The 24,725-nt window shown below is 39.3% G+C and overlaps 1 protein-coding gene across 7 annotated transcripts in view; it reads right to left on the reverse strand.

Moving 5' to 3' along the window:
- Positions 1 to 581: 581 nt before the first annotated feature.
- The window catches only part of runx1t1 (RUNX1 partner transcriptional co-repressor 1), a 99,581-nt gene continuing 75,437 nt past the window's right edge, over positions 582 to 24,725 (reverse strand). For 6 of the 7 annotated variants that reach the window (XM_047383772.1, XM_047383771.1, XM_047383773.1 and 3 more), the window contains 6 exons: positions 17,118 to 17,380; positions 13,058 to 13,155; positions 11,897 to 12,092; positions 11,076 to 11,144; positions 6,761 to 6,951; positions 582 to 5,600 (listed from right to left, as the gene is read on the reverse strand). In XM_047383772.1, the coding sequence (XP_047239728.1) occupies positions 5,274 to 5,600; positions 6,761 to 6,951; positions 11,076 to 11,144; positions 11,897 to 12,092; positions 13,058 to 13,155; positions 17,118 to 17,380 (1,144 nt within the window). In that variant the 3' untranslated portion in view covers positions 582 to 5,273. The remainder of the gene's footprint in view (positions 5,601 to 6,760; positions 6,952 to 11,075; positions 11,145 to 11,896; positions 12,093 to 13,057; positions 13,156 to 17,117; positions 17,381 to 24,725) is intronic. The other variant, XM_047383778.1, reaches the window with a different exon arrangement.

Genomic DNA, 24,725 nt, shown 5'->3' on the forward strand with positions numbered 1-24,725 from the left:
TTTTATAAACAAATGTCTTCCTACTGAAATGTATGTCTATACTAGGTCAGTGCTCCTTTTACATGAATCACCACATTAAGATGGTTAACCCTTGGGTGACAACCCTTGACTAAACTGTAGAAGGAACGAGTTGTTCCTGCACAAGGTCCCTGGAAAATCCTCCAAGGTCCTTAATCACTTTAAAAGGAAACTGTAAAATACCTAAATATCAAGATAATGGTGTGTATAATCTAAGAAGGCATACAAAGGCTAAGGACATCCTGTTGTTTTAAAGGGATGATTAAGATATTTTGGGATTATTATTTTGCGTCAGTATCATGCCGGTTATAAACAATCCAGTTCAGTTAAATAGATTATTTTTTATTCAAGAGTTAAGCTAACTGTTAAAAAAGTAATATACCAACTTAGTGATGGCTACTGCAGCTAAGATCCTTAATGCTGAAAACCTTTCTCCAGAACCACACTTCTAAAAATCTGAACAATTATTTTTAACATTAAAACATAGAAATTTCGAATGCTTTTTGACTGTGTTTTCAATGCAAGCTACTTCATCCAATCAAAGAACACAAAGAAGTCTCAAGTCTATGGGCAAGAATTAACATATTTATTACACTGTAAAGAGAACAACAATACCAGAATTATACTGCAAAGTTTCACAGACTGACAGACCATAGTTCACAGCCCAAAAAAGAAACAAAATTAAGAAACCAAAAGAAATAAATCAACAAGAAACCACAGTTCTGACATAGTAGACTGGAAAGCTCTCTAGAAGAAGCTGACTAAGTGATGTAAAGACCACTCTGTGTCAGCCTACCACTAACCTGTGGTTTTTATATCTTAATAAAGTATTGCACAACAACTTCAAATTATTTGAACTTTTTTTTTCTTTTTACGGTTTGCCAACAGACCAGAAAAACCCTACCCCCCTTGAAGTCCAACTCATTGCCTCTGGTTAATGCTACGCAGTTTGCTGTTAGCCACTGCAATTTTTCTGTGTTTCCTAATATCTAGGAAATTTAAATGTTATGCAAGTCTAAATCAATGGCCTTTATTTTTTGTTTTGATTTATTTTATTTTTTACAAGATTTGCTTATTTGTATATATATCCCAGCTGACAGGTAGACAAGCACATCTGCATGTCTTCACAACAGACAAAAAGGAAAAAAGAGGGAAGAAAAACAAACAAGAGAGAAATTTCTCATCTGTGATCTTAATTTGTATCATAAACATAAGAAACATTTTTCTTTAAAATTTGCACACATTTTTAGATTTATTCAAACATTTGAAACTCTTGGTGTACTCATAGGCTTACAGGAACATAACAAAAGCTTTTTTCTGTTTTTTTTCATATTTCTATTCATTAATGTTTCATTTATTTATGAGGTCTGCATTGTTACCAAGTAGTGATATGGTTTTGCAGCTGTATGAGCTTCGACTTTGGGTTTTATTTTTCCTGTTCTCTTGTGCCCATTTGGTTTAGACTAGACCAGTATCAGCGCCACAACTGATGCTCTTATCGTGCTCTAAGAGGTAGAGTGAGACAAACTTTTTTGCCACCTAGAAATGTGTAGCAAAGCACAGCTAGAGAAGGGAATACAGGTAAAACAGAGCTTCTCTAAGAATTGTTGACTGATAGTTTATCTTAATTTTTTCTTTCTTATTTAACTCAGATTTTGCCCTGATAGAAAAATGAACACATTTGTTATTTGTTGTATTATTTTACATACAGTTGTGTTCCAACAGCTTGGCTGTCTCGTCAGCTTCTGAAAAGCCGGGAGGTGTCGGACACCTTTTTGGACTGTGTGACCCTTCAAATCCAAGAGTGCAGGTGTGAGTTTTTAATTCGGCATGAGGAAAGAAACAAGGAAGTCTACAGGGAGCAAAGTGCCCCAAACATTTGTGGGCCTCCTCTTGTTTCTTGAGGTCAGAATTTATTTATGTAACACGCTTCTGTATAGCACCAAGGTGTTTGGGGTGAGGAGCCTTTGAATATGTCAGGGTAAGTGCTCTCTAAATGCAAATGAGAGGTTTGTTTCATTTATATGGGGAAAACTGCAAATGATATTGGTCAAAACGTCAAGCTTGAAATTCACATTGGGGAAATTAAAAACATTAAAGCTGACATGGACAGTAAATCTAGAGATGCACCGAGAAATAGCCTGAAAATCAACTAGATTGGTCCCGTCTGCTGAATTTCTAAGAGCTGATCTCTTTCCCACTCACTGAATGCAACGAATCTGAACACTACCAGGTTTTGCCAATAAAAAACCCTCTTCGGTGTAGATGTCGTAACTGAGGAAAGAAGACTCAAAAATAGCTATTTTAAGTATCAGTAAGGTTAACAATGAAACAATGAAGTTATCGGAAGCACAGCTACAGTATTTAAAAGGAAACTGCATATTCTTCAACTAGTCATGACGTATCTGCAGTTCGTCCAGGCTTCAAGAGAATGAGAGGGAGCAAGGCATTCAGCAGATAACAAGAAGGCTCGACAGAATACAGAAAATTTTCTCCCCTTTTCAACTTTGAACCTTTGGCTATCCTTTGACATGCTGGATTTGGAAAGCCATTTAGAAATGTTAGTTTAGGTTTGGAGCTAACCATGCTATTCACTAATATAAGTTGCTGAATCCAGCTTAAAATGTGAGCTGCGTAATCACTTTATAGTCATTGGTAGGAAAGCTAGAAAAACTATTTTAAAAGCTGCTTATATTGTATTCTTGAAGAGAGATTGGAATTGGCTAAAATCAGTATTGGTACGTCAAAATTTGACAAAGACTAGAGAAATTAGCCAAGAGAATTCTGATCAGTGCATCTCTAACTAAATCTGACATTTGTGAGATGGGAAATGAAAAAACAAATAAAAAAACATGAAAAATAAAATGTTTACCATGCCCCTTTCTGTATTATTGCTCCAGGTAAAATGTAATACTGCAGTTTTTTGTTGTATTTCCAAATTTTTTTCTCTCATAATGGATATAGTTGAGATCCACAAAGGATTCAAATAAATGAAGTTTTTGACATTGAAATAAGTTTTGGTCTTGACAGCATGAACCAAACCTGTGAAAAAAAATCAAACATTTAAGTGGACAAACCTCTTGTTAAAACATGTTTACATCAGGATTTTGGTCCTTGGTGTCAGTCTTTGGCTGTTTTTGGTGTTTCATGTTACACTAGTGTAGTAAAACTGTGTGTGTGTGTGCATGTGTATGTGTGAGAGAGACCTGGTGCTTTGCAGTGTTAAAGCTGTCAATCGAAGTCTACACCTCTGCATTTGGAAAATCACTTTGTTAGAGTACTTTTTTTGTATTTTGTTTTTTTTTTTGGTTGTTTTGCAGTTTTTTTCTAAAAAACAAATATTTAACAAATTTTCAGTAATGTACATGCACAGCGTGTAGCTATTTAAATAAAAACATTTTGGGTGCTATTCTTAGAATGCTAAGTAGGAAAATGATTTTGATGTGTTTATGTTTTAAAACTGCATCAGTTCAAAATAATATAAAAAGCAATGATGATGCTAATACAGTATACAACATTGCTGATGGATTATGGCTCCAAGAAGGTTGAAAAGAAGCATGCCAAAAGAACTTTCATGACAGTGCAAATACATATATGTACAGTGCTGAGAAAAAGTGTTTGTCCCCTTACAGATTTCTCCAGTTTTTGCTTTTTTGTTTCTTTAAAATATTTCAGAACACCAAATACTAATACCAGACAAAGATATCCTGAGTAAATACAAAATGCAGTTTTTGGGAAATCTGAATTCTATCTCTATAGCCATTCCTAGGCCTGATTACTGCCAGACCAGGAATCACAAAAAGTACCTGTCTGACAACATGAAGTAGGCAAAAAGATCTCAAAAAGCAACCCATCATGATCTGAAACATTTAGATGTGACAAAAAACAAAACTGTAGAAATTCTTGTGGGGCAAATACCTTTCCCCAGCATTGTATGTCCCTTGTACAAAACATTTATCTTAGCATTCCACGCAACATGCTAGTTTTCAGAGGAGATCTGGGTCGAAATTAAGCAGCAGTGTCTTTTCTTGGGGTGAGGGGATAAAACTCATGAAGCTACGGAGAATCTACCACCTACACACAGAATAGAAAAGCAGCTTAAAAAAGGTAACGCTTCTTTTTTTTAATCTCTTTTTGCTCCAGTTAGAGATGGAATTATGAAGAGATTGAACTGTGACTTATTTCCAGCTACTATGCATTGTCACAAGTGTCCAACACATATTCAATAAATAACCATTGGTGACACCACAGGACAGAAAGCTTAACAGCATGACATCTACAGAAAATGAATAAAAAGCATGAAGAAAAGTTTAGAGAGGAGGAGAATGTCTGCACACTGTTGGCTTCCAGGTCTGAGCTGCCCAGCAGCTGCCATTGAAGATGTCTGACAGTCTCACCGGCAAGATGATAACCTAATTTTCTGGTTGTTAAAGCGCTATGTAACCCAGCAAGCATGCACGCGAGATGTTTCGCAGTACATCCTCCATGTGTGTGTGCATGCTGTAGGCAAAGTTTTTGCATTCTGTCCAAGAAGTCTTCCTTTTACGTCCTTTGGGGGTACTCGGATTCGGATTTCACAGCCCACTGACCTGGATATTATGACAAGTGAGAGGGAAATAATGCCGGCTGAACAGCTGGTTCTGCTTGCAATCTGCCACACATCTGCCCGTTTGTTGGCGGCTGGGTCTGCGAGCCAGAGGTTCAGTCCATTCCTTATTTATTCATCAGCCTGTATTGAAAACTAATCTCTTTATTTGCAGTGAGCATTGACCACTTCAGTCATTCTGCTTTGTACGTAAAGTTAACTTATTTGTAAGGTCTGGAACGGAGAGGAAATAAACCTTAGATGAAAGGTGAAAAATAAAACATTTGTAAAGTGGAGGTCTTGCGTTCCTCTGATCAGTCTTTTTATATTTACAAAGGAAAGTAAGATAAGCTACAATGACAACATTGACGACGACAGGAACAACAAATACACAAGAGTAGAGAAGTGTAACAATAAACTGATGTCAATTTTCAGTTCATTCATTCAAAACAAAGAATATCTTTGCGTTTCTTTAAAGTCATGGCAAGTCAATATGACCTGATTATGGACCTCGTCTTCCTCCTTCGACCACGTTGCAAGACAGACAAAAGCATTGCTGTCCCTATCCGTTAGTCTTGTTTTCTTGGAATCTTTGCAAGGCAATGTCAAGCTGGGGACAGTCATGCTGTTTGTGGGTTTTAGTGTTGCTTGTCGCACATAGGAAGCTTTTCTAGCGAGGTGTGACTTCGAGGGCAGATGAGGACGGGGTGCTGGGGGTGGACGAGCGTGGAGTAGCGGCAGGTGGGGTTGCCGCTGGGCTCCCAGTGCCACTGCTTGGAGTGCAGGCTGAGGAGCTGATGGGAGCAGGAGTCTCTGATCCCGGAACTCCTCCTTGCTGCTGGCTTGACTGCTGCTGCTGCTGCTGGGCCTGGAGGGTCTGACCACAGACATGGTGGTGCTTCTCCCAGTCCTTGTGCTGGCAGAAGGAGCCGCAGTAACGCGCAGTGTTACAGCCGCTGCACGTCTCGCTAGCCTTACGGCCACAGTTCCAGCAGCTCTGATAGACATATAGAGAAGACAGATAGCATTTTATCAGATACTCCTTATGTTCGGCACCCTGAATATACATTATTAAACTCAGGAAGAAGGCACAGAGTTTTCCTCTGTAAACACAACGGGTACAAACTTTCATCATCTGTTAAGCTCATTAATAAGTGTAAGATGAATAAACAGCCAGGAAACCAGTAAAGTCACACAGATAATTAATTCTTCAATAAGCAGTTTGGTTCTGTGATCGTGTAAGTAAGGGCGTAGGAGGAGCATGAGTTGCTTTAGCTTTCTTTTAACCAGGAGGACACTAATCTTGGCCCTTTTTTACAGTTTTTAATTTATCTTTTTAACCAACTGTTTTTAATGAAGTGTTTCAGTGATTTTTAATGAATTGCTGCTTTTTCGTAAGGAATAGTTTTATTTATTTATCTATGTGAAGTTACAGATGAGTGCAATGTGTGCTGCTGCAGTAAACCCCTCAGTCCAAAGGGAGAAAAATAAGGATACTACTTGAACAAAAATAACTAGCTGTTTTAAACATTTACAGTGATTTGCCAAAGTATTCCTAAACTTTTAACATTTTGTCACGTTACAGCCACAAACTTTGTGTGATAGACCAACAAAAACAATGAAATAATTGAAACAGTTATAAGCAACCTCTAAACGTTTTTGCCTGAGATGCTTCGCTTTCACAAGCATTACGCCACCAATTATCGTGAGATGTGAGCCATAATTCCCTCTCACTTAACTGATTAAAACCTCAAGGTCTCCAATGGTCATTAGCAAATGAGGGTCATTCTCCTTATTTCCTCTCAACTAATTTAGAAACACCCTCCTTTACATTCTGGCTACTGCGTATAAAACAAAGAAGCTACAGGGAACAGAAAGCAGTAGATACTTAAGTGTCCTTGCTTTTTTACTGTATTTCCTGCCTGCAAAGTAAGACATTTAAAAATGGGCATATTTTACCTTTGCAAAGAGGTTTCATTAAAGTATAGCAATAGAACCATGCAGGAAATTATTTATCTGTACCTAAGAACATCATGTTAGCCATCTCATTTGAAAGTCTCTAGAACAGCTATAGAAATGCATTGAAGCAGAATGCAATGCCATATCCACCAACAGCAGAAAGTAATGAAAGGCTTAGAGATGCTTTCATGATCTTACCTCGCTGGAGTCCTCCTGCTGGTTGATAATGGAGAGTGCATCCTCAGCTGCCTGACGTTTGGCCTCAGCTACAGTGCGCTCCATCTTTGCCCGCTCGCTGCTGATCATCTCATGGGCCTTTCGCTCTGCCTCTGACACAGCTTTCTGCAGCTCAGACATGGCCTGTCGCTTGACCTCATTCACCGCCTCTTCTGGAGGGAGTTTAGAAACAGAGAATGTCAACCCTCACATGCGTTTCATCCCACCATCTTTGGAGTTTTACTTTAAAAATTAAGGTGTGAGATAATAAAAATTGCAATTTATTAATGTTATCTACAGATTGCTGCAAAATGTTTCCTCTACTCAGTCTGTAAGTTACCTGGAAGAAATAATGCCGCCCATGTTTATTAGAAACTCTGGTAAAGATGCGAAAAAAGCCTTCAAATATCTAAATAACATCCCAACAGCACAATCTGAAACCTAAAATAAATCTAGAGAAACACATCACTTAAAATAGGATACCTGCAGCATTTCTTTCAAACCAGACAATGTCCTTCTGTGAGGCAAACTGCTTTTATTGTTTTTTTTTTACCTATTCTTGTGGTGTAGTTAAAGATGGACAGCTCATTCTAAAAGCAAACTAAACATGCGTCTTTTATGTTAAGGTGAAAAAAAACATGCCAAAGACAAAAGAATGCGTCATTTCATTCCAGATAATAACACAGTGCATTCAAGCTTCCAGTGTGTTATTTTACACTTGTTTAGAGCAAAGAATGACCTTGCGTGTGGATATTAAACGGCAGAATCATGTCAAAGCAAAAGGAGGGCTTTTTGTGTTTGCTCCCGTCATGCCTGTAACTTGACTAATTGTGTATGCAAATCGGCCAATTTACATTTAAATTATGTATTTCCATTGTGATCCCAGAGGCCCACGCGGTGAGGGGAAGTGGGAGAAGCAGTAGGAAATTGTGCAAGGTGCTTGAATATTTATCACCAACTGTAAACATTTTGCCCGTTTCAAACAGACGTATTCACGGCTGCTCTCTATTGTATTAAAAATCCTGTTTTGCAATCCTCCCTGGGTCACATTTCTATCAGTTTTTTTTCTCAGAAAAGCAGTGAATAAAAAACAACAAGCCTTGTTTTCTTTATACAGACCACAAATAAAAACAACTTTAAGTGTAATAAATTGGTTGACCGCCGTTTTTGTATACATTACAGCTATTATGTGTGCAAAACACGTCCTCTGTATGAGACAAAATGTGCGCTTTTCAAAGACATTTTTCTCCATTCTGACTGAGCAAAATATTTAAACCAGGGTGGTTTTGTCTCTAACCTACTGCGCTGACTGAAGCCATGGAAATTGCTCTGGTGCTTTGAGATAAAAGCCTTGTGCATTGGATTGTGATTACACGCTGTATGTCTGAGATGGAAGATCGATCAAAGCTGGAGAAGGAAAGGGAGAGTACTAGAGAGCAGTCGAGGCTCCAATGGTTTTACTCAATTCAATTTAAATGCATATTACTTGTTCTGAGTATCACACACATCATGCATGGTCAAGCAAGGGGGCAATTTCTTTTCTCTGGCAACTTTAAGAGGCACATATAATCTATCACTGACATTGAATACCAAGTGGATTCCTTCAGGACTGGACTCCTTCCACATCCTTAGGGCAGCCATACCTGTGAGTGTAAATACACTGACAGGTTTCAATTAGATACACCTTTATTACGTTTTTCCCCACAAGATGACACAATTTTGTCTATTTAGACCAAGTACAATATCCCATTGTTAAAATAAAGAAAATATTCTTGTACTACAGTTCTCCTCCTTAACCTCTCATTAGAGCAAATTTCTTTACTGTCAGTTTTATAGGATATAGTGACAGAAAAAACTTCATTTTACACTGCAACTTATCTATTTCTTATACTCATTCACCAGCTCTTTATTAGTATGACCAGTTCTATTGTTTACTAACTCAAATAGCGAATCAGCCAATCACATGCCAGCACCTCAAGGCATTTGGGCATCAAGTTGTGGCAAAAAGGTGTGGCAAAAACTGAGCACCAGAATGTGGAAGAAACAGATTTAAGGGAATCTGAACGCGGCAATGTTGCTGGTGTCAGACAGGCGTGGTCTGAGGATATCAGAAATGGTCCAAAAAAGAGAAAATATCCAATAGAAAAAAGTGCTTTGAGCAAAGTTCAAAGTTCAAAGGAAAATAAGCAGACTGTTTCAAGATGACTGAAAGGCAACAGTAGCTCAAATAACCACTCATCTGTCAAATACTTCCTCTGAACAAAGGACATGTTTAACCTTGAGGCAGATGAACTACAGCAGCAGACGACCACACTGGTTGCCACTGCTGTCACCTGATGACAACAAACATCCAAATTCCAACAAGTTGTTCTAGTTTTAGCTGACTTGTACACTAACCTCACAGAATCTATTTCTATACTTTTGTATGTTCACAAATACCATACAGACAAACTGCCTTAAGTATTCTAAGAACTTAAACCTCAAGAGTAATAATAATAAAATGCTTCACTGTCAATTTCATTGCCTCAGCTAACCTAATTCTGAATATTTTGTTTCATTTTTTATGTTGGCTAATTAAAATGTATTTGTCTTGGTCAACCTCCTATCACACTGGCATCATATTTAACAAATAATAGTAGAATAACAGACTGACAGTATATTATCAGATTCCTTAACTGAGATACTGAACATTACACAAAGTAATGGTTGAGCACTATCATTTCTGATTGAATGCGCAAATAGAACAAAGACAGGTATACACACAATTAGGGGAAATGGGAAACTGTTTTAAACCTTTCCACCAAAAAGGAAAATGCAAAAATGCACGTAGTAAAGACCAGAACTCTTTAAAGTGGAACTTAATCTGATATACAGACAGATTTAAAAAAGAGGCCACCAAAGTGGGCGTTGCCAAGAGACACAGAGATGCATAGCCTAGTGCAGGGATGAGAGGAGAGGGTTAAGCGGGGGTGTGGTCACATATTGGTGTTTTGAGGTGGAGGACCTTTCACCCCCCTTGTCATCGGATTTCGAGGAAGGCTTTGTGGAGCCCAGCGGGCCTGAGACTTATCAGTTCGAGCCGCTGGCTCAAGGCGCTGACTCAGCAATGCCCAAAGTCGGTGCTGCGCGGCAGTGGAGGAGAGAATGGGTCCAGTTTATGAGTTGTAAAGTGATGTTAGCAGCATCATTGCTAACATGGGCTAACGTTCAAAGCAGTTCCAAACCTTTAGAAAGTTTACATTACATGTAGATTTATATTATCTCAAATAAAACATATAAAGGTACAAAGTATAAAACACTATGATCAATGCTTGCAATACCAACTCCTGACTCGCTACGTGTGTCTGAGTGAGATGGTTTTATACCTGAACGCGGGAATGTGATGTAAACATGTACCAGGCTGTACTATTTGAGCCAATAGGAAATTCAACTGCAGTAGCCACCGTTTAACCCAAAGAGGGCAGCACTAAGACGGTTTTAGGACAAATATTGCAGAATTAAACGAGGTTACATGAAAATGTAAAAAAATGCACAGTAACATAAAGACAACACCCTCAAGGCCCAATTTATACAGTTGATCTGCAAAATAGCTGATTTGGGGCTTAGTTCCACTTTAAGATGTGATGTGTTAAAGAAATTAGAATATAAGTCTGTCGACCCATGTACTTATTATCTCCTTGAGCATTTGTAGATCTGGTACTGGCCAGTTCAATACATGGTTTGCAAAGAACCGTTGTCATACATACGGATAATTTCAGACTATCCATGGCTGAAGTGCAAATAAAGAAAATGTGAGTAGTATAATGCTGGTCAGCTTAGTTTTAACTTTTGATCTGTAAAGTTCTCTTCAAAGCTCTCATTATAGATTAAGGAACAATTTCTGGGAATGCAAGCATCTCTGAAGACACGTGCTCTGTGAAAGAAGAGCTAAATCTGACCACGTGCCTTCCGAATTCACTTGCAAAAAACATTACATGAAAAACAGGTCATATAACAAATGTAAGGAATGGTTTGGGTCAGTGATTCTTGTGCTTTGACCAATGCACATCACAGATATCCTCTTAAGAATTCAGGAATTTTGCTTAACTTGCATCAAAGAACACAAGTATGCTATATTTGAAGAACACAAGTATTGTCAGGACTGCTTGGACATTTAAAGCAACCGATATTATCAACCTCTATCCACTAGGCATTAAAATGGAAAAGAGACAGCCTTGATTTTGTCCAGTCCAAAGGTCTTGTAAAGGGTAATGAGTTATGCATAAGTGATGATCAGAGGGATGAAAATGCTGCTCACCTGCTTTTTTCCAGATCTCTTCGGGTACGTAACCGGACACAGGCCGGTGCAGCAGCTCCCTGTGAATTTCTGCAGAAGAAACAATGGAGATCGGCATGTTTTTTTAAACTTACATACTGCGAAAAAATTCAACAAACAAGCACAATATGGAGACATGTGGTTTTTGTTGTGGTCCTTCCACGCTTTGTTGCTCGATATTTAGTTGTTGACACAGGTTACAAACCAGATATGAAAAGATACCACTTTACCATCCACCTTACAAGACTGTCGATATATACAAAAGTTAAGACAAGTAGCTATTTTCTTGTAGATTTTTTGGAATCTTGTAAACATGATATATAATCTTACCTGACAAGCATGTTCTCTTTCCCATTTTGTAAAATAGGAAAGAGAAATGGGCCTCTGTCATGTCAAATTCATGTTTCTTACATTGGATTTATTGTGCTGAAATTAATCATGAGTTTGTTCAAGTGTGAGATTTTGCTACTGCAATGAAAGATTAATTCATTTCAGGAGGGCTGCTAATAAATGTAGATAGGTGATGTAAATTCCATTATGTTCATGGATTTAAGTAAACCAAAGTAGTTAGGTAAACAATTATAAGAGCTGCTGTGGGATTATTAAATTAATATAGCCTTGCGGATTAATGGAATAAGAGTGAGATTATTCCTGGAAATATGAAGGTTAAATAAAACACAAATACATACCTAAGATCATATGTAGTAAAGCAAGAAGAGCATGCGTTTGATGTAAAAGCACACGTAATGAGTAGCTTTGGTATCTGTGTTTCCTCAAAGATTTAGAACTCATGATTTTTTTACCTGAGGTTGCATTTTCCTGTGCCGCAGGGCTCTGCTGCCTCGACTGCCCACTAGAAGCCCCCTTCTTCAGCTCCTCAGCGTCGCTGTAACGCCTAATCCAGTAGTTGAGCTCCTCGCGGTCGGCCTCCTGGCACCTCCGCAGCACAGTCAGCGAGCGCCTCGTTTTCTCCACCATGTCCATGATGCAGTTCAGCAGCTGGGCGGGACACAAGGCAAGACACAGCGCTGGGTTAACACATAGAAACAAAGGTGTGGTTCATTTAAATTCAGCTAGGCCATAGTTTTGGAAAGGTACTTATGTTATGCTGTTTTATTATGTCATTGCGATGTGTGGTTGTGGAAATTAGGGTCCATATTTCACCGTATGTCAGGGTAGTTTTGCAGGTTTCCATGATGGACTGCAAAGTGTATCACAATGTCCAAAGCTTGGTATATTGTTTTGTAATCTAATACAAAAGTATAATAAATAAATAAATACATATTTACTATTTACTGCCTATGTAAATAGTTTGTGTTAGTCTGTCACATAAAATGTTTGAAATCTGTGATAATAATGTGACAATACATGAAAAAGTATTAGAAGTATCAACGTGTTTGCAAAACACTACATTAACAGGGATTATCAGCATATTTTCAGTACTTTTTAAAAATTTTCTGCTGGTTGCACTGCAAGAAAATAAACTAACATGATGAAATATAAACAATGTACACTATTTGCAAGCTGCAAATCTGCTTTATGAATCTGGACGCACCTGTAAAATCAATACTTTGCGTTGTCATTAGCAAACAAAAATATATTCACGACTCTTTTAAAGAATCTTTAGATGACTCTTTCATCAAAGGTTCCTAAATAATATTCCACTTTAATGCTCTGCATATTACATCTATCTGTTTTGAAGTGTTCCCTCATCAAAAGTGGCCAGTTTGTTTCGATTCGTTATCTATTTGCTCAAACGGTTAAACACGCACCAGACCTGTATTCAGGTAACATCTTTATCTTTACTTAAAAGAAGTAAAACCAACCAAAGAGGCATTTCAGACTGCTTAGAAATAATATAACAACCTAAACTGCAGTACAGTGGGATACATGCTTTACTATGACATGGCAAATACAATCAAATGTTTATTACAGAGAAAGAATAGTAATAAAAATGTTATTACTTTTCTTACATGGTCAAGGTGCTTCCACTCCTCAGCCCATTCCCTATCTGTCAGTCTGTGGTCGATCACCTCCTCCTGCCTGCTCCCTGCATGCATACCTGCAGTAAAAAGATGAAAAACAATGGAAACATAGAGAGAACGAATGAGGATGACACAGAGCAACAATTGATATCACGTTACCTCATCATTCTCTTACTATATCATTTCTCTATTTTTCATTTTGTCCCTCTTTTATGTCCCTGACTCTCCATCCATTTTCCATCTCTGCCCTCTTTCCTTTGCGGGCTCCATATCTCTCAAGCACCCTGAGGGCAAATGACTGAACTTCTCGTCCAGTTAACATCCATCACAGGGTGAGACATGGTAAGTGTCTCTTCTATATTTAGAAAAGAGCCCTTATAGCTTCATCACAACTTGGTATACGCAAACAAATGTCTCTCATATTAAAACACTATGCTAAAATGTCATATTAGTGGCTGCAGCAGTTTTTGTTCTCTAATAGACACAGTCTGAACATCTAGGATGTTTTTACATTCACTTTTCTGTTTTTGTTATCAAAGTATTAAAAAACTTTAAATGATGTGTATTTTGTTGTAAACACAGATGAAAACATGGCAAAGAAAGTGGCTTTACATAATGTATAAAGGAAGTACCACAACCTGGTTTCGAGATATTATTGATGACACAATTAAAGCTTTTATATGCACGTATTACAGTTATAAAATCCTGGACAGAAAGACTGTGAATGCTCTTTCAGACATCTACCAGACTTTCCCTTTCAAAGCTGGTTTTTCCCAGTTTATGCTCTTAAGCAGATCACGTGTTTTCTGTCTTTTTTATTCATGTCCTACTTCTTAGTGGAATAAAATTAGCAAAATTAGCTTAGGCATGAGATCATTAAGATATAGTCCAACAGGGCTAAAACTGGGGTCCCTAACCCTAGTCTTCAGGACCCGCTGTCCTGCATGTCTTTTAGAGATTTCCCTTTTAAATTTAAATTAAACCAAAACGGGTCAATAAGAGGTGTCTGCAGAGCATGATGGGATGCTGAGCAGGATGTGCAATCATTTGACTTGAGCAGGACACATATATAACATACAGGACAGTAAACCCTGAGGAACAGTAACATCTATTGCAGCCACCTTAAACCTTTTGGACCTGTCTGCTTGGATTTGTCCATTCATCAATTCTGTATTATCCATTCAAATTGTTCTTGCTTTATGGTAGAACAGTCTAGACAATTTTCTAAATTCTTTATAATTTTGTATTTAGATAACTTAACTTCTTAGGTAAATCAAAGGCCTTTTACAAAGCTCCGTAAAAAGCTTTCTAAACAGAGAAGAAATATATTTTATTTATGGTTTTTCAAAGCAGCAAAAACCTTGCTGTGTAAGGCTGTGGGAAACTTTAAAGAACAAAAACAAGAGGTGGTTTTTAAAACTATTTTGATCAGCACTAAAAATTTCTTCAAATTCATGATGTGTTGAGTCTAAAAATCTTCCAACGTCTAAATCCAATTACAGTTGTTTGATCAACACCCAGACACCCAGACAGTTGACCAGCGGAAAAGATGAGTCAACAGGGCATAAGAAGACAAGTGTGTGCAATCCACGTCAGACTTACTAAGGCCTCGGGTATACCTTTGTGTCCCTTTGATTCTTTTCCCCTCGCTTAAGGAGCACAGCATTCACTTCAGTTTCTATTTTATACAGTGGATGTCACTGAAGATCAAATCTGTCTGTATTCAATAATTGGTAGCAGAAGAAGAGTCTGTAGAGGAGGTGCACACAGTTTGACCTCATAAGTGTAACTTGTTAGCTGTTTTTTGAAGCCTATGTAACATTTGACAATAGTTATTTACTATTTGTGTGTATTCAACCATCCTAAAAACAAGTATGCTGTCAGACTACACCTTGCAGCTGAGCACCATTCACGCCCGATGTGGAAAGTTACAAAATAGGGATGTGAATGACTGCCCAAAAAAATAAAAATATGTCCCCTACTGACATTGTGCACTTGTGTGCTTCTGTCGTGAGCCGCAGTTGACAAGGGCATAAATGGCAGGTAAAAATCAAGTTTAACGGGTGACTTGGACCCCTTTAGTAACATTTTTGCAGTTTTAGTGAGATCCTAAATGTCCTGATGATCATGTTTTACATAAAACCCAGTGTCCTGGAAGCAGGAAAATAGCTGCACATGCAAAATTATCCAATAAACAACTTTATACACTGAATTGAATCTCTGTACATGACTGGATTGAATATACTATAGATTTATATTTATACATTGGAACTTTTTGGATCTGTTTATAGATGACTTCAGATGACATCTGTTGTCCAACAAACAGTGTCGTGAAAGACGATCACTTGTGGCGTATCAATGTACAGGTCCTTCTCAAAATATTAGCATATTGTGATAAAGTTCATTATTTTCCATAATGTCATGATGAAAATTTAACATTCATATATTTTAGATTCATTGCACACAACTGAAATATTTCAGGTCTTTTATTGTCTTAATACGGATGATTGTGTCATACAGCTCATGAAAACCCAAAATTCCTATCTCACAAAATTACCATATTTCATCCGACCAATAAAAGAAAAGTGTTTTTAATACAAAAAACATCAACCTTCAAATAATCATGTACAGTTATGCACTCAATACTTGGTCGGGAATCCTTTTGCAGAAATGACTGCTTCAATGCGGCGTGGCATGGAGGCAATCAGCCTGTGGCACTGCTGAGGTCTTATGGAGGCCCAGGATGCTTCGATAGCGGCCTTTAGCTCATCCAGAGTGTTGGGTCTTGAGTCTCTCAACGTTCTCTTCACAATATCCCACAGATTCTCTATGGGGTTCAGGTCAGGAGAGTTGGCAGGCCAATTGAGCACAGTGATACCATGGTCAGTAAACCATTTACCAGTGGTTTTGGCACTGTGAGCAGGTGCCAGGTCGTGCTGAAAAATGAAATCTTCATCTCCATAAAGCTTTTCAGCAGATGGAAGCATGAAGTGCTCCAAAATCTCCTGATAGCTAGCTGCATTGACCCTGCCCTTGATAAAACACAGTGGACCAACACCAGCAGCTGACACGGCACCCCAGACCATCACTGACTGTGGGTACTTGACACTGGACTTCTGGCATTTTGGCATTTCCTTCTCCCCAGTCTTCCTCCAGACTCTGGCACCTTGATTTCCGAATGACATGCAGAATTTGCTTTCATCCGAAAAAAGTACTTTGGACCACTGAGCAACAGTCCAGTGCTGCTTCTCTGTAGCCCAGGTCAGGCGCTTCTGCCGCTGTTTCTGGTTCAAAAGTGACTTGACCTGGGGAATGCGGCACCTGTAGCCCATTTCCTGCACACGCCTGTGCACGGTGGCTCTGGATGTTTCTACTCCAGACTAAGTCCACTGCTTCCGCAGGTCCACCAAGGTCTGGAATCGGCCCTTCTCCACAATCTTCCTCAGGGTCCGGTCACCTCTTCTCATTGTGCAGCGTTTTCTGCCACACTTTTTCCTTCCCACAGACTTCCCACTGAGGTGCCTTGATACAGCACTCTGGGAACAGCCTATTCGTTCAGAAATGTCTTTCTGTGTCTTACCCTCTTGCCTGAGGGTGTCAATAGTGGCCTTCTGGACAGCAGTCAGGTCTGCAGTCTTACCCATGATTGGGGTTTTGAGTGATGAACCAGGCTGGGAGTTTTAAAGGCCTCAGGAATCTTTTGCAGGTGTTTAGAGTTAACTTGTTGATTCAGATGATTAGGTTCATAGCTCGTTTAGAGACCCTTTTAATGATATGCTAATTTTGTGAGATTGGAATTTTGGGTTTTCATGAGCTGTATGCCAAATCATCCGTATTAAGACAATAAAAGACCTGAAATATTTCAGTTAGTGTGCAATGAATCTAAAATATATGAATGTTAAATTTTCATCATGACATTATGGAAAATAATGAACTTTATCACAATATGCTAATATTTTGAGAAGGACCTGTATATATCTATAATATAAAGTTCCATAACAAAAGAAAAAAAAAAATCTTCTAGAACAAATATCCTTACCAATTGGCCTGGCTCGCTCTCGGACTTCCCTGTGATTGGAGGCTGGGTGTCTGTATGTGTCACGGTAATGATGGGCGATGGCCATGTCATCTAGCCTATAGTGCTGTGCAGGGAGGGGACCTGGATGGGGCAGCCCATTGGGTTGGTAGGAGAGCCCATTAGATGGACTGAAACGCTGGGCGGGGCTCATGGTGCAAGGCCGTTTGCTTGGGTGGACATCTGGATGGATGGCACCGTCTCGCTCAAAGCCGTTCTCTTTGGTTCTGCGCAGAAACACAGTACAATGAACTTTAAGTCTTTTGGGTCTTGAAAATGCATCTGGAAAATAATGATAATTGGACTTGAAGAAAGAAAATTAGATAAAATATGTCTTCATTCTCCTGTACCAGAAAATAAGAGATGTTTTAAGTCACAATACATCAGGAGAGCTGAGATAATGATACAGGTACAAATGATGTTAAAATCGCACCACATTTGTGAAAATATGTGGTACAACACCTGCTTGTTAAATTTATTCTATAAAGGAGTGTAACAACTGGTGCATGCACTAGAGCTGTTGTTTCAGTATAAGTGCAACCTCCTACCAGATAAAGTAATTGCTATGAAAGGTTGTGTTACCAGGAATCATCAAGGGATTTTATTCCATTGAAAACAAGTCAATTTATACACAAACAATTAAACCTTGCTCACAAAAAGTAACACACACACACTCACAGAAGTAGTTTCTAGGGGATCAGGTGGATTTTTGTTTGTCTGCTTCTGAAGATTAATGTGGCCAGGTGTATTTGTGTGTGTGTGCATGCTTGCACATATGTGCCTACAATATGTTTTTGTGTGTGTTCTCAGCTTTGTCAGTTCGCAGTGAAAACCTGCCAACCTCCCCTGCTATCTATGGTCCCCTGGTTTCCTCTCTCCCCCTCTGTCTCGCTACTCTTCCTTCCCATTTCTCTCTCCCATGAACAGATTGAACTTCTTAATGAGCTGTTTTTATGGGCTCCTAATGCTCATCCACAGCTCTCCATATGCTCTTTTCTTCTATCCGTCCATCTCTCTGTCTCCCTCGACTCATCCATCCACCTCCTCCCACGTGCATCTCTCCGGCTTTCCTGCTGAAGCAATGTTTGTATCTTACAGACACCAGAGCATACACATGCAGCCACAGCCACACTGATGCACAGTTTACTCATGCAAGCAAGCACATCATTGTTTATAACTAAAAACGAGACATTTTTAATTGAGACGCACAGAGAAATTGGCTGGTGACTAGAGTCATATATTTTATCTTGACCATCCTTGGTCGGTGATGGGAAGGTCGGAAACTAAAAATAAAATTTATTTTCTTATCAGTAAGCACAGCATATCTTAGTATTAGCAGGGCCACATTGTTACTGATAGAAGAGGACTCAAACTTAACAGTTTTCTGTATCAGTGAGGTGCCAAAAATGAAGCCAGAGGAAGCACAAAATGTGTAACTAAACTGTATTTTCTTTGGAAGAATGATGGCTTTACATTCAAACTACTTTTAACCAGAGAACAAGATGTCAGCAGATACAAGTAAGGCTTAAGTTTTTGCAGCTAAGATGCTCTCTTTTGTCCTTTTTAATAGTCCATTTCTGTCACTGAACATGCTGGATTTGTAAATGTTGGGAGTTGTTTGGACATCTGAGATAAGGGTCTACTTACTATTCAGCAGGGGTCTCAAATTCCACATCTCAGGGGTTACTGCAGCTTTTAGATGCATCCTTGGTGCAATTGCATCTGACTGGTTGAATTACTTTCTCAGTATTCAGTCACATTCTACACAGTGATTCAGGCATGTTAAGGCTAATGCTGGCGCTAAATCGTAATAATGCTAAGTGTGCTAATCATTTATCATTGTTTTGAAATAATTAAGAGATCCTGTTTAACAGAGGAGCTTTGTGAATGCAAGGGTTCTCACGCACATAGAGAGATGTTGCCTCTGGTACTGATGAAAATAATTAATGATTGTTCACAACAGCAAGGCTGCCTAAGGTTCCCCTATAGTTACAGTGAGTGAATGCTGTAACAGTCTGACATAGTGGTGTTTCCCTTGTTGTAATTATGAATATGAATATATTATTTAATATTTCATGTTAATATTTTAATATTTTATAAAATAATATTTTGGTCTGTCAAGTGTTGTCCTGAGAATCCAGCCCAATAAGGCGGTGGTATTAGCCCAACCTCTTATGTGAACCGTAAGTTGTCCGGGCAACAAAGTTGGAGGAAGCATCCACAGTGAACAAAGGGTTAACTGCAGCTGAGCTCCGTAGGTGTGGGGTGGGGCGGCTCGCTCTGTCAACCGGCCAAACTGCACGTTACTGCTGTAACCATGGTGATGTGGTCCCGTTGTCCTTCCTTCAGACCGGGAAAACTGCTCCACTCGGCGTCGTAGAGACAGGGTCTCTGCTGGGAACTCTCTAGAACACAGTTTGCTTCTGTAGACCTCAGAGTGAAAGTCAAGCAACGCTTGTACCTTAATTACCCAGTTCATGAATGAATACCGGATACACAAACAGCAATTAATTCCTACTTAACTTAGTGCATATGATCGCATGATCGTATGACACTCTTGGATCCAGTTTGAAGAGTTATGTCTGTTTGCCAGCAAAGAGACATTAGCGCGCTGTGTCCCTCCGTCCAGTTCCTCTGGGAACCTGCGTGGAAGAGGTCAGTTTGTTGCAAAAGCGAGGTTTTTATTTGGACAGTGACGTCACGGGAAGTTAGATGTTACCCCGTTTCTGGCTGTGCTTGAAGTAGGTTAATGCGATTTATTTTGAAAGTTCCAGAAAAGCTCGTACTGGCACATCAAGTTATACCCATTGCTGGGGTCCCTTGTTGCCACAGTCCTGACTTAAATGAATGGTTTCTTAACAGGGTTCCGCAGCACAGGTAATACAATCAGTTGAATAGGGTGTTCTAGGGTGTATTCACACCAGGAGAGTCCTTTTTTCCGCTTGTTTGGTCCGGACAAAAAGCGAACTTTATTTTTTTCATTTGGTGCGGTTTGTTTTCACATTGTACTTTTTGAAAGTGAACTATTACTTGTAAACAAAGCCACGCGGGTGACGATCATTGTTCCCATTGGACAGATATGACGGGGGCGGGACAGAGCACAGACCCGGAAATTTAGGAAAACATCTGTAGACGTGCTGCGTGCAGCTCTTCTGTTCTGCATATTTGTGACGTTATTACAGCTGCAATATTATTGTGAGGGTGAAGAGCAGCTCATTCAACACAGACTCTGAGATGTTCCATTTATAATGTTGGAACCCCGTCCGAGAATGTGTGCTGAACGCCGACGTCCTCTACGTTCCTTGTCCCACAGCAAGCCAGTAGCGTTGCTAAGCAACACACAGCTTATCAGGTATGATTACCTTACAACACACACCTTTGCTACCGGCTACGGTGCCTTTTTATGTCCAAAGAGACGTACGCTTTTTGTAGTTGGTTCGGATCGAGGCCGGTTAGTATTCAGACCATAAACGAACCGCACCAGAGTCCTTTTGGAAGCGGACCGAGACCACCTCAAAAAGTGGGTCTCGGTCCGGTTGCTTGGTCCGGACCAGGGTTCGCTTGAGTGTATTCACACCTGCACAAAAGGTCTGGACCAAGGAGGGAAACGAATTCTGGTCCGTTTAAAGCGGACCAAAAGTGGCAAGTGTGAATACACCCCTAGAAAGAGACACCTCTAACAAAATGCAGGACAGCAGGCCCGGAGGACCAGGGTTTAGGACCACTGATCTTACACATTACAGCAAATAAGAGCTTTTTTCTCAAATATTAGCTTTGATACCACAGTCATTTATTTTTATTGATCTTGTCGTGGAACATCTAATGCCTTTTGATGCAGTGCACTTCAAAATTTTGAGGTGTTCAAAAAAGTTAGTGTGGTCCAATATCTCTTGTAAAGAAATAAATGTGATATGCTGTAATGGTTAGAAGTTAGAGTTATCAAGAAAGTAAAAACTGTATTTTGACTATTCTTCTTGCAGAGAAATTGGAATTGGCTAAAATTGGTATCGGTAGGTCAGAGCTTTACAAAATCGGTGATTGGAAATCAAGTACACAAATATCTGATTGGAGCATATATAATTTTAATACTCCATCTGTTTTTGTTTTGCATAAAACAGTGAACATTTGAATGGTGTCAGATTAGTCAAAAAATTCACTTAATGCACATAGGAATCAGCTTTCAGTAATTAGTTTTAGTTTTGATTTGTGGTGATTTGAATACACCGACATGCATAGAGTTTCTCCATCTGTAATCTGTCACTAAAAATATGTCAAACATTTTAACTAAGTTTACAGATGCATGCAAATAACATATCTTTAATGTTTTATGGATGATAGATTATTGTAATTATCATTATAAAGTTTAAAAATAACAAAACACTCAGCTCCCTGAATGGACAGTACACAGCCACTCTCCTTTTGGCAAGTATCACAGCTTGTCACAGCTTTTTCAACAGCTAAAAGTCCCTTAGTTTTCATTTGAGGGATTCACTTGTTCTTCCAGCAAAAGCACTAAAAACCTTTGAGGCTCAGTGTGGTACTTATGCCAGCTTGCATGCTTCGTGTCCAAAGATTTCTGGTGATGCTTAGATTAAAAGCCTTCAAGAGGAATGGTAAAACCTTCACCTTACATGATGATCATATGAAGATCTTCTTTGTATCTGCAGCCACTTGCTTGTACCAACTGTGTGGTGTGTGCTTCCAGAACTTTTATAATAATTTTACCTACAAGCAGACACGCTGGTTACTGTGTCATGACATTTAAACAAAATCTGATTTAAGTTTATCTTGCCACATCTAGGCCCGATTACTGGCAGATCTTTAGAATCAATAAATCAATTAAAAAGAACCTGTCTGACATAACATTGATCAGGAACAGAATTATCTATCAGACTGGAAAGGGCCAATTCTAAGGTTCTGGTACACCAGCAAACCACAAGAAGATAAAAATTGCAAGGCAACTGCTTATGAGTCCACAGGTTCAGATAGTTAGTGAAATATTTTAGGCATTATACTATTTTTAAGATTTGAAATTTCCATCACTCAAGCTATAGTTCTAGCTAGAGATAGAAAATATCCTATTGTTTACTTTATGCTGGGAGAGAAAAAGATAATTAGTCATTCCACGATGATAACAGCAAACACTGTTAACCCCAAAACCGAGGGTATAATTGGGATTGTTACTTTTACTCTTCAGACAACTTTTCAACTGGTAATTTTGTGAAACCATCAATATGTTTATGTTCCAAGATGTAACTGAATGTAGTTATTGCATAATGTTTAGCACCACACCTGTACTACTGAATGCAACTGGTGTAATAAAGTACTTTCTTTTGAGCAATATTTGTGTTAGGGAGGCTCTGACTGTTTGCAGAGATTGATTTCTTGCCAAAAAGGCTGAAAAGTTCTAAATCCATTCTACTAACCCCTTGTTAAAAGAAGTCAACAAGTCCAAGATGCTAGTAAAAGTTTGGTGTGAGGTCACAAATCAAAATCAATGTCTTCAAGTCTGACATGAATGCATTTTTTCCTGTTTCTTAAAGACAGATATTATTCATGTGGTGTAAATAGGTGTTTTAGACATTGCATTGTGTATTTTCCTCCACATGTCCACTTTTTCCAACTTTTTTTTACTATGTGTTGTCCGGCAGAGTAGCACTCAGAATTGTTTTCAAGAAGAAGTGCCAAGACGAAGCCCAACAGATTAACTTTCACAAGTGGAGCATTATGGCTAACACTATAACGCTAGGTTTGATATTTATAAAAGAAACTTTTTCAGAGACTGCTTTGGGATTATTTCAATTGCAATGGACCCGGAGATGGAAACGAAAAGGAAAAAAAAGACACAAGAAAGAGAGAGAGGTGGAGCAAAAAAGAGTGCACGGTACTAATTAATGCAAGATGTATTTAGTGGTAACTGCAGCTCAATATATAATATCTGTGTATGTATTGACACCTGAATCTAAACACCTGTGGGTGTAAGTGTGGGCCCTCTTGTGTATATAACATTTCTTTGTAAAAATATGCAATAGGGAGTGTGAGGAGCCACAGACTTGCCCCCCTGGACCCGAGACAGACACCGAGGAGATTTGAGCCACAGACAGCCAAAGGACCTCCAGAGCATGGGAACCCCGGGAGGACCACCGCCGGGACTACCGCAACCCCCTAGAGGATAGCAGAAAGTGTTGGCACCCTGAACCTGAGCGATCCCAGCCAAGACCCCGAATCCCTGCTCCTACCCCAGCCCCCAACGACCCCTGTCCCCATCTGGAGAGGGGGGCAAGTACAAAAGAGGAGTCTACCTGGTCCAAACGAGCCTGTCAACCAGAGCTGCCCCAGGATGAAACAGTCCCAACCCCCCAATAAATTCCGATCTTAACCCCATGAGCCCCCCACCCACCCCAAACCAATACACAGACATCGAGCACATGCCCCCGAACCCAAACGCCATAAACCTCCGCATCCTGCCCTCCAGCACACAACGCCATGACGTCCAGGCAAGGGCTCTGCACAACGCCACCCCAGCCTCCGCCCACAAGTGCAACAGAGCAGATACCACTGAGCACCGTGCTCACACCAATTGACCCTCAAGACCTGCCTCCCAACCCCAGCCCAGATCCCGACCAGAAGACGGCCTTCTTAATTTTTCCAACATAAAGCACAACATGACACCATAACCATATACAAGGGCTGGGCAGAAACTTTGTAAAAAAACCCCAAAAAAAACAAAAAACAAGAACCCAAAGAAGTATTAAGTCAGAATGCCTAAAGAACTAATAATCAAGATAACTTTAAACGATCCCTGCAATGGACTGGCAACCTGTCCAGGGTGTACCCCGCCTCTCGCCCGTAGACTGCTGGAGATAGGCACCAGCTCCCCCGTGACCCACTATGGAATAAGCGGTAGAAAATGACTGACTGACTGACTTTAAACGATCTTAAGAAAGTCTTGTAAAGAAATGTAAATGTAAAAAAATAAGGAATGTTTGGAGACCTTTACAAACAGCTCTATATTGACAATGGAAAAATCTGATTGACATCAATCACTTAACAAGCGAGAACAGTATTTAGTTACAACAAGAGGTTTACAGGAATAGACTGTTATGCTGTAACAACAACGAATGTCACAGATTCTCTGTTTCTAAATTAAACTGAGTTTGATTGGTTCAATCACTGAACCACTTTTGGCTTTTTCTAAAAAGTAAAATTACAATATCCTTCTGAGTACCCAGGACAATGTTTTTTGTTGTATGCATAAATTATATTCCTGATCTGATTTCTACATATTGTTACTGTTTTTGAAACTTTTCAGTTGTTATTTACCATAAAAACACAGACAAATATGAAGGGTGGACAACCCAAAAATGTAAATAAAAAATGCAATTCAAGGTTTTTGCCTGACAGAGATAGTATCATTTTATAATCAGTATAGTATTGACAGAGCAGTTTTCAAAATTAAGAAATTCCACTGAAATTCCAATACTCAAATTCCGGCTTCTGGGAAGGCAGAGTAAAGGTAAGCAGAAACTAGAGGTGCTTAGCCAGCCATAATAGTGCTGGAGCCTCATCTGT

Source organism: Girardinichthys multiradiatus, chromosome 13 (assembly GCF_021462225.1).
Source record: "Girardinichthys multiradiatus isolate DD_20200921_A chromosome 13, DD_fGirMul_XY1, whole genome shotgun sequence".
Taxonomy (NCBI): Eukaryota; Metazoa; Chordata; class Actinopteri; order Cyprinodontiformes; family Goodeidae; genus Girardinichthys; species Girardinichthys multiradiatus.